The 9,053-nt window shown below is 41.6% G+C and overlaps 1 protein-coding gene across 1 annotated transcript; it reads left to right on the top strand.

Annotated features, from left to right (window-relative positions):
- Positions 1 to 1,015: 1,015 nt before the first annotated feature.
- Positions 1,016 to 6,336, top strand: LSM2 (LSM2 homolog, U6 small nuclear RNA and mRNA degradation associated). Its single transcript, XM_014072757.2, has 5 exons — positions 1,016 to 1,165; positions 2,109 to 2,176; positions 2,385 to 2,415; positions 2,851 to 2,910; positions 5,248 to 6,336. Exons 1-5 carry the CDS (start codon positions 1,163 to 1,165, stop codon positions 5,371 to 5,373), a joined length of 288 nt encoding a protein of 95 aa, XP_013928232.1. The 5' UTR covers positions 1,016 to 1,162; the 3' UTR covers positions 5,374 to 6,336.
- Positions 6,337 to 9,053: the final 2,717 nt, after the last annotated feature.

Here is a 9,053-nt window from a genome sequence, read left to right as displayed (position 1 = left end):
AGCTCCTGAAATTTCTTCTTCTTTGGTTGGAAACTCTTGGCTCTGGAGTTGAGTTCACATGTCTTCAATTCAATTACATCTAACCATAGGTCAAGCATTCCTGACAACCTCTATATTTGCCTTATTAGAGAACCAATTTAGTGTAGTAATTAAGGCACCAGGCTAGAAACTAGGAGACCATGAGTTCTAGTCCCATCTTGGCATGAGAGTCAGCTGGGTGACTTTGGGCCAGTCACTTTCTCTCTCAGCCCAACCCACCTCACAGGAGGAAAATAGGAGGAAGGAGTATCAGATATATTTCTTGCTTTGAGTTTGAGAATCAGAATCGAGCTGGAAAGGACTTTGGAGGTCTTCTAGTCCACCCCCCTGCTTCAAGCAGGAGATCCTATCCATTTTAGACAAGTGACTGTCCAGTCTCTTCTTAAAAACTTCCAGTGAAGCACCCACAATTTCTAAAGGCAAGCTGTTCCACTGGTTAATTGTCCTCACTGTTAGGAATTTATTCCTTAATTCCAGGTTGCTTCTCTCCTTGATTAGTTTACATCCATAGTTTCTTGTCCTGCCTTCTGCTGCTTTGGAAAATAAGTTAACCCCTCCTCTTTGTGGCAGCCCCTCAAATCCTGGAATAGTGCTTTCATGTCACTCCTAGTCCTTCTTTTCTCTAGACTGGCTATACCCAATTCCTGCAACCGTTCTTCATATGTTTTAGTCTCCAGGCCTTTAATCAACTTAGTTGCTCGTCTTTTGCACTTTTTCCACTTCTTTACAAAATTAACAGTTATTTATAAAAATAGAGAAAAACAAAGGCTGACAAACTGCAGGCATTTTCTTCACCGCAGCGCGCGCAGCAAATCCGACAGCTCTTAAAGAGTAATAGAGATAACTAACTCTTCCTTGCACAGAGCGCACCAAAAAGAAAAAAAAAGAAATTATGGTGGCGGCTCCTTTAAGAAAATCTTCCTGTTTCCGGTTCACTTCCGGTTGCTCCTGAAGTCACTATTTCTGTCGCCTTCCGTAAGACAGACGTTCTCACCACGCATGCGCAGCCCGGGAAGTTCTTTCTTTCTTTCTCTTTTTCCCCTAGACTCTTCCCTCCCCTAGTTCTGCGAGTTGATCCACGCGATATCTTTGATTCTGCAGCGGGCAGCGGGCAGCGGGAAATATGGTGAGCTCAGCGCGGGGTTTTGTGCGGGGTTTTAATCGCTTATTTTGGAGATGCCTGGGTGACTCCGTCTTTGCAGTTGGAAATCACGTGTGAATCCGATTTTGCAACCCGGTAAACCTGTGTTAGGCATTGTTAGCTGGGATCATAACAACAGGGGCTCGTAGCGCCAAATCCTGAACGTATTTATCCGCAGGTGCTCAAATCGCCAATGTTTTTTATTTCTTTCTTGAGCCCATAAAAACCGAAAATGTTAATTGAATGTCGACTTTTTAAAAAGGATCTGTTTTTTAAGGTGATAGGTCGGGTGTACTGCATGCACATGTAACACGTGGGTGTACATATGTAGGGCATGCATTCAAAAGTTAAAAATAATTAATCTTGTATCTTCCCTGATGCAAACTAAGAATATAGCCCTTGGGAACTGCTTACAGGAAGGGGAGAGAATTTCTGCTACAGAATTTTTTTTCCCCAAAGGGGAAAAAATAATCAAGAAAGTCCAGTTGCCTTTTGGAAAAAAGCATCTTTGGGACAACCAGGACATGGATGACTCTCCGTAGACATGATATGCCACATAAGGCATTGTTTGTCAACTTTTGAGATGTGTGGCCTTCAACTCCCAGAATTCCCCAACCAGCATGGGAATTCTGGGAGTTGAAATCCACACACCTTAAAAGTGGCTGAAGTTGAGAACAGCTGCTGAAATGCACAACAAGCTGAGTGTTTGCTCATTATGACGTGTTCTTTATTTTAATGAGGATTTGCACAAGTTTGGGCACATGTAGTTTCTGCTCAATACTGCTGTAGTATTTATTGGGGGTTTAGAGTAGTGTAAGATTATACTATTTTGGGGTGTGTGTTAAACAGGAATATATATGCTTTGCACTAGATTGTGAAATGCTTCTTAAAACTTGCTTTATGTTCATTTATGTCCCTTTATCCTCAGCTTTTCTATTCCTTCTTCAAATCCCTGGTAGGGAAGGACGTCGTAGTGGAATTGAAGAATGACTTGAGGTATGTTTTTATTCACAGTTGTTTGGCTGCAAATGAATCCTGGTTTCTTTATGACCCTTGCCTTGCAGTTTCTGGCTGCTTTCTCCTTAATAAACCCACCAATTTTAGCTTTCATTCCTTCTTTATTCAATTCACAAGATACTGTTGTGTTTTTAAAGAAGCCTTGTCACCTTAATTCTGAATTGTCTTTCCTATTGTGTTTTTGTAGCATCTGTGGGACCTTACATTCTGTAGATCAGGTATGAATTAACCCTAATTTTTTTTTTGCAACCCTTCTAAAGAATAAAGCTGTTTTGCATTCTGTCTAAGTAAGTCTGTGTTGTTTAAACCACTAATTTCCTATATCTGAAGTATTTCTACACCTTTGCTGTACACAGTCATCCTTCAGCGTATTTCGTTTTGTATTCTGTCTTTGCAGTAGTTTAGGGCAGCAAACAAATTTGTTTTATCCCCACTCACTTTAAAAAGAAATCAGGGCACCATCCTCTACTTTTGCTCCTCTCAGATGTAGTAACTTGTGAACAGTGCCATGATTAATTAAAACATCTGTGAGATTGTCAACAGGTAGGTTTAATCCCCACTGAGGTGAGAAGAAACTAGTGATGATGTTGGATAGACAGCCTTGAATATCTTGCTTTTTTGCTGAACTTTTTCTTTCTTCCCTGATCCCATAGTACCTGAATATCAAGCTCACGGATATTAGTGTGACAGATCCAGAAAAATATCCTCATATGGTGAGTTCTCATCTAATGACCATGGCAGGATTTGAAAAATATGGATAAATGCTAAGATGATAATCTTAGAGCCGAGGTGGCACAGTGGTTAGGGTGCAGTACTGCAGGCCACTTCAGCTGACTGTTATCTGCAGTTCAGCGGTTCTAATCTCACCGGCTCAAGGTTGACTCAGCCTTCCATCCTTCCGAGGTGGGTGAAATGAGGACCCAGACTGTGGGGGCAATATGCTGACTCTGTGAACCGCTTAGAGAGGGATGAAAGCCCTATGAAGCGGTATATAAATCCAACTGCTATTGCTATTGCTATAATGGTTTGTTGGCTTTTTATTTTAACCAAGAAGGCCTTACCGCACATATCTATTAAGGGATGATAAGATAAAATAAGATCACTTTTATTGTCATAAATAGCCCACATTAAAAATGAAATTCTGTTGCCTGCTCTTCAAGAGAAAATGTATATCTCCCCAAACTCAAACACAAATATACACATGCTATATACATACATACACATACATACATAGAGCCGAGGTGGCGCAGTGGTTAAATGCAGCACTGCAGGCTACTTCAGCTGACTGCAGTTCTGCAGTTCGGCTGTTCAAATCTCACCGGCTCAGGGTTGACTCAGCCTTCCATCCTTCCGAGGTGGGTAAAATGAGGACCCAGATTGTTGTTAGGGGCAATATGCTGACTCTGTAAACCGCTTAGAGAGAGCTGAAAGCCCTATGAAGCGGTATATAAGTCTAACTATTGCTATTGCTACATGAGGGACGCGGTGGCTCAGTGACTAAGATGCTGAGCTTGTCGATCAGAAAGGTCGGCAGTTTGGCGGTTCAAATCCCTAGAGCCACGTAATGGAGTGAGCTCCCATTACTTGTCCCAGCTTCTGCCAACCTAGTAGTTCGAAAACACGTTAAAATTTTCCTAGAAAAATAGAAAATATCTTTGGTAGGAAGGTAACAGCGTTCCGTGCGCCTTCGGCATTGAGTCATGCCAGCCATATGACCACGGAGACGTCTTCTGACAGCACTGGCTCTTTGGCCTAGAAACGGAGATGAGGACCCCCTCCCCTAGAGTCAAGAATGACTAGCACATATGTGCAAGGGGAACCTTTACTTTATATATTAATCGCTGTGCATTTTGAATATGTAGCGAAAAGAGGAAACTTGAGAGTTCACAAGGTTGATGCTATATGAAAAAAAATTAAATGGATGTATTACTTTTGAATATATTTTTACCCATATCTTTTCTTAATCTATTTTAACTATCCCGTTTTCAACTTTATAATCAGTGATTTTAAACGTAAAATTAAAAGAGCAGCATGACCATTGTGTGAATATTGCACAGCAGTGTGAGCAAACTTGAGGTACCTTATTGAAATTGAGTAGTCCCATTTCATTAATGGTTCCCAGTCATTTATTCATTCTTTAGTCAACTTACATGACCCCCATCTTACAAATGTGACCCTTGGTGACCCAACAGGCACATAAACAATGCAGAAATACTCAATGCAATACAAAAAATCAATACTGGCCAAGAACAAACTCACGAATTATAGATAATCTTCGACTTAACCATTCCTTTAGTGGCCGAAATAACGACGACACTGAAAAAAGTGACTTAGTATTGCTTTTCACAATGGCAATAGCAATAGCAATAGCAGTAGACTTATATACCGCTTCATAGGCCTTTCAGGCCTCTCTAAGCGGTTTACAGAGAGTCAGCATATTGCCCCCAACAATCTGGGTCCTCATTTTACCCACCTCGGAAGGATGGAAGGCTGAGTCAACCCTGAGCCGGTGAGATTTGAACCGCTGAACTGCTGATCTAGCAGTAGCCTGCAGTGCTGCATTTGGCCAGCGCAGCATCTTCATAATCAAGTGATAAAAATTCAGACGCTTGGCAACTGTCTCATATTTATACGGTTGCAGTATCCCGGGGTCATGTGATCATCTTTTGTGAAAGGCAAAGTCAGTGGGAAAGCCATTTAACCAACTGTGTTACTAACTTAACAACTGTGGCAAGAAAAGTTATAAAATGGGGGCAAAACTCACTCAACAAATTTCGTACCTACCAACATAAATTTTGGGCTCATTTGTGGTCATAAGTTGAGGACTGCCTGGACCCGGCTGCCTGAATAGCCAGACTTTAGACACATTGATCCTTTTGTTGACCTCCAATCAGAGGTGGTATTCAGCCAGCGCTCTCCGGTTCAAGCGAACTGGTAGTGGCGGGTGTGGGAGGCTCCGCCCACTGGGCATGCGCTCACATTTGGGAACCGGGAGGGAAGGTAAGTGAATCCCACCTTTGCCTCCAATGCTCTTCTCCATTTCTCTTCAGTTGTCCGTCAAGAATTGCTTCATTCGTGGCTCTGTTGTCCGCTACGTCCAGCTTCCAGCCGACGAGGTGGACACTCAACTCTTGCAAGATGCTGCTCGCAAGGAAGCCCTCCAGCAGAAGCAGTGATGAATTTTTATTTTTTTTATTCTCCCTGTGTGACTTGACCTTCCTTGAAGAAGAGCTGCAGAATGGTAGAAGGTCACGTTATCTCTCTCTCTGTCTGTGGAAATACCAGCAAAGTTAGCATTGTAAATATGGCCATCTGTGTTCCTTGGATACAGACGAGGCTTCCACTTGCTAATGTTTGTTCCTTTGTTATGCAGCATCCATCCATAAAGATGTTCGCACCAACCTCCTCCATCTCTTAGGACTTGCTGGAGAGGAAGGTTGGTGAGCACTAAATTGAAGAAGAAATCTTTCGGTCATCCCTTTCTGATTTAAAACCAGTAATAAAATCCTTCCATTATCAGTCCTCTTCCTTGCTCTCTTCAGCATTCAGTGAATGGCATTGTTGTGTAGTAGAAAAGTCCAATTTTGGTCGAGGATTGATAGTCAGCCATGAAAATATTATTATTTCTGTAGCTTGTTTGCCCTGCGAAGTGCCCTAAACTTGGTTTTCTTCATGTATTATCAGCCCTTTCTAATTTGTTCCAATGCAGCACAGCTAATGCTAGTGTGATTTTTTTTTTTCCATGTTGGTGTATTTCCTATTTATAGGATTTGAAGCTATGCTTTCTTTGGAATTTCAGCAGGTTAGAAAGAACCTGCAAACTCCCAAGTATGGAGAGTGTTCCATTTTATTTTTGTCATACACACAATATAAATACCCTTCAGTGTCAATCTAAGCTTTCTTTGTTGCAATATAAAATGGCGGCTGTGTTTTCTCCGGCCATTAGAAAAAGTTGTAGGTTGAGCCCTGCTCTTTTTGAGTTTTTTTTTTAACATTTCACTTGTTTTGTTGTTGCCTTTTGTATTTGTTGTTCTCATTTTATGGGCTAATGCACGTGTTTTTTTAGGAATACTTTTTGAAAGCATAATGATTTGTTGAACAGAAAATGGACAATTAAAAGTTTGATTTGAAAGATAGAATTGGTTGTGGGCTACCATGTTATTTTTTTTTATTTTTTTTAAGTGTATGTATAGCTTGTGTCTCTTAAGTGGGAGGGCAACAGCACTTGGCTTTTAAAGCCCTAGACTCAACCACAATTGAACTCAAAACTTCCATTGCTAAGCAAAGCAGGCGGGTTTTGCCCTATTTTACAACCTTCCTTGCCACAGTTGTTAAATGAGTCACTGCAGTTCGGTTAGGAACACGCTTGTTAAGTGAATCTGGCTTCCACATTGATTTTGCTTGGCAGAAGATCACAAAAGGGATAAGGTGACCCTGGGGCACTTGCAACCGTCATAAATACCTGCCAGTTGCCAAGCTTCCAAATTTTGATCACACAACATGGTGATGCTGCAACAACCGTGTGAGAAACGGCCGTACATCACTTTTTCCAGTGCCGTTGTAACTTCAAATGGTCATTAAATGAATGGTCATAAGTCGAGGACTATCTGTATCTTCTAGATTGGAGTCCCTAGCTTAAATAGAGTAGAATGGGCATATTGGGTAACACTGGATTTGTTGCTTTTATGGCCATATTACATCATACTTTACTTCTAACATTAACATCAGCAAGGAATGTTACATAAGGCATGGGAATGACTAAGGCTGAAGACAAAGTCTTTGTTTAAAAGCATTATCTGAAAACCTTGAGGGACCAAAAACATGTGGGCAGCTCAGATGAATATTTTTGGGCTGATTTGGTAAAGATCATGGCATATGAAAGTTTATAATGTGGAATGTAAAAAAGGATTAAAGGCCAAGATACACATACACACACACACACACACACACACACACACACACACACACACAGTGGGGCAAAAAAGTATTTAGTCAGCCACCAATTGTGCAAGTTCTCCCACTTAAAAAGATGAGAGAGGCCTGTAATTGACATCATAGGTAGACCTCAACTATGAGAGACAAAAAGAGAAAACAAATCCAGACAATCACATTGTCTGATTTGGAAAGAATTTTTTTTGCAAATTATGGTGGAAAATAAGTATTTGGTCAATATCAAAAGTTCATCTCAATACTTTGTTATATATCCTTTGTTGGCAATGACAGAGGTCAAACGTTGTCTGTAAGTCTTCACAAGGTTGGCACACACTGTTGCTGGTATGCTGGCCCATTCCTCTATGCAGATCTCCTCTAGAGCAGTGATGTTTTGGGGCTGTCGCTGGGCAACACAGACTTTCAACTCCCTCCAAAGGTTTTCTATGGGGTTGAGATCTGGAGACTGGCTAGGCCACTCCAGGACCTTGAAATGCTTCTTACGAAGCTACTCCTTCGTTTCCTGGGCAGTGTGTTTGGGATCATTGTCCTGCTGAAAGACCCAGCCATGTTTCATCTTCGATGCCCTTGCTGATGGAAGGAAGTTTGCACTCAAAATCTCACGATACATGGCCCCATTCATTCTTTCCTGTACACGGATCAGTCGTCCTGGTCCCTTTGCAGAGAAACAGCCCCAAAGCATGATGTTGCCACCCCCGTGCTTCACAGTAGGTATGGTGTTCTTTGGATGCAACTCAACATTCTCTCTCCTCCAAACACAACGAGTTGTGTTTCTACCAAACTGTTCTACTTTGGTTTCATCTGACCATATGACATTCTCCCAATCCTCTTCTGGATCATCCAAATGCTCTCTAGCAAACTTCAGATGGCCCCGGACATGTACTGGCTTAAGCAGCGGGACATGTCTGGCACTGCAGGATCTGAGTCCCTGGCGGCGTAGTGGGTTACTGATGGTAGCCTTTGTTACGTTGGTCACAGCTCTCTGCAGATCATTCACTAGGTCCCCCCATGTGGTTCTGGGATTTTTGCTCACCGTTCTTGTGATCATTTTGACCCCACGGGGTGAGATCTTGCAATGAGCCCCAGATCAAGGGAGATTATCATTGGTCTTGTATGTCTTCCATTTTCTAATTATTGCTCCCACAGTTGATTTCTCCACACCAAGCTGCTTGCCTATTGCAGATTCAGTCTTCCCAGCCTGGTGCAGGTCTACAATTTTGTTTCTGGTGTCCTTGACAGCTCTTTGGTCTTCACCATAGTGGAGTTTGGAGTGTGACTGTTTGAGGTTGTAGACAGGTGTCTTTTATACTGCTAACAAGTTCAAACAGGTGCCATTAATACAGGTAATGAGGGGAGGACAGAGGAGCCTCTTAAAGAAGTAGGTACAGGTCTGTGAGAGCCAGAAATCTTGCTTGTTTGTAAGTGACCAAATACTTATTTTCCACCATAATTTGCAAATAAATTCTTTCCAAATCAGACAATGTGATTGTCTGGATTTGTTTTCTCATTTTGTCTCTCATAGTTGAGGTCTACCTATGATGTCAATTACAGGCTTCTCTCATCTTTTTAAGTGGGAGAACTTGCACAATTGGTGGCTGACTAAATACTTTTTTTTGCCCCACTGTATCAATGAATGAATAAATGAAAAGTGGAGTGTTGTATTTGGAAAGACTACAAGAAAAAAATGACATGGAAGAAAAAGAAATTGAAAGAAGATTAAATAACTGCAGAAGAAAAATAATTAATTAGTCTCTTCCCCCAAACTGAATGGAGAGCAGACATGAAGGAAGAGGGTACGGAAATTGGTTGAAACAAGGAAAGAACTGTTGTTACAGAGCTCCAGAGATGCTTGGTGGAGGAGCCAAGAGTGGTGCAAATAAAGAGGATAAGAAAAATGCATTTTCCT

Source organism: Thamnophis sirtalis, unplaced genomic scaffold, assembly GCF_051295495.1.
Source record: "Thamnophis sirtalis isolate CommonGarterSnake01/CBP01778 unplaced genomic scaffold, rThaSir2_p1.2 scaffold_3, whole genome shotgun sequence".
Taxonomy (NCBI): Eukaryota; Metazoa; Chordata; class Lepidosauria; order Squamata; family Natricidae; genus Thamnophis; species Thamnophis sirtalis.
The sequence above is the reverse complement of the archived record's forward strand: the minus strand, read 5'-3'. Positions and strand labels throughout refer to the sequence as shown.

What these genes read in the sequence shown, in the direction of transcription:
- LSM2 (XM_014072757.2), top strand. An exon ending in GAATTGAAGAATGACTTGAG is followed by an intron (nt 2,177 to 2,384) that starts GTATGTTTTTAT and finishes GTGTTTTTGTAG; the next exon opens with CATCTGTGGGACCTTACATT. An exon ending in CAGAAAAATATCCTCATATG is followed by an intron (nt 2,911 to 5,247) that starts GTGAGTTCTCAT and finishes ATTTCTCTTCAG; the next exon opens with TTGTCCGTCAAGAATTGCTT.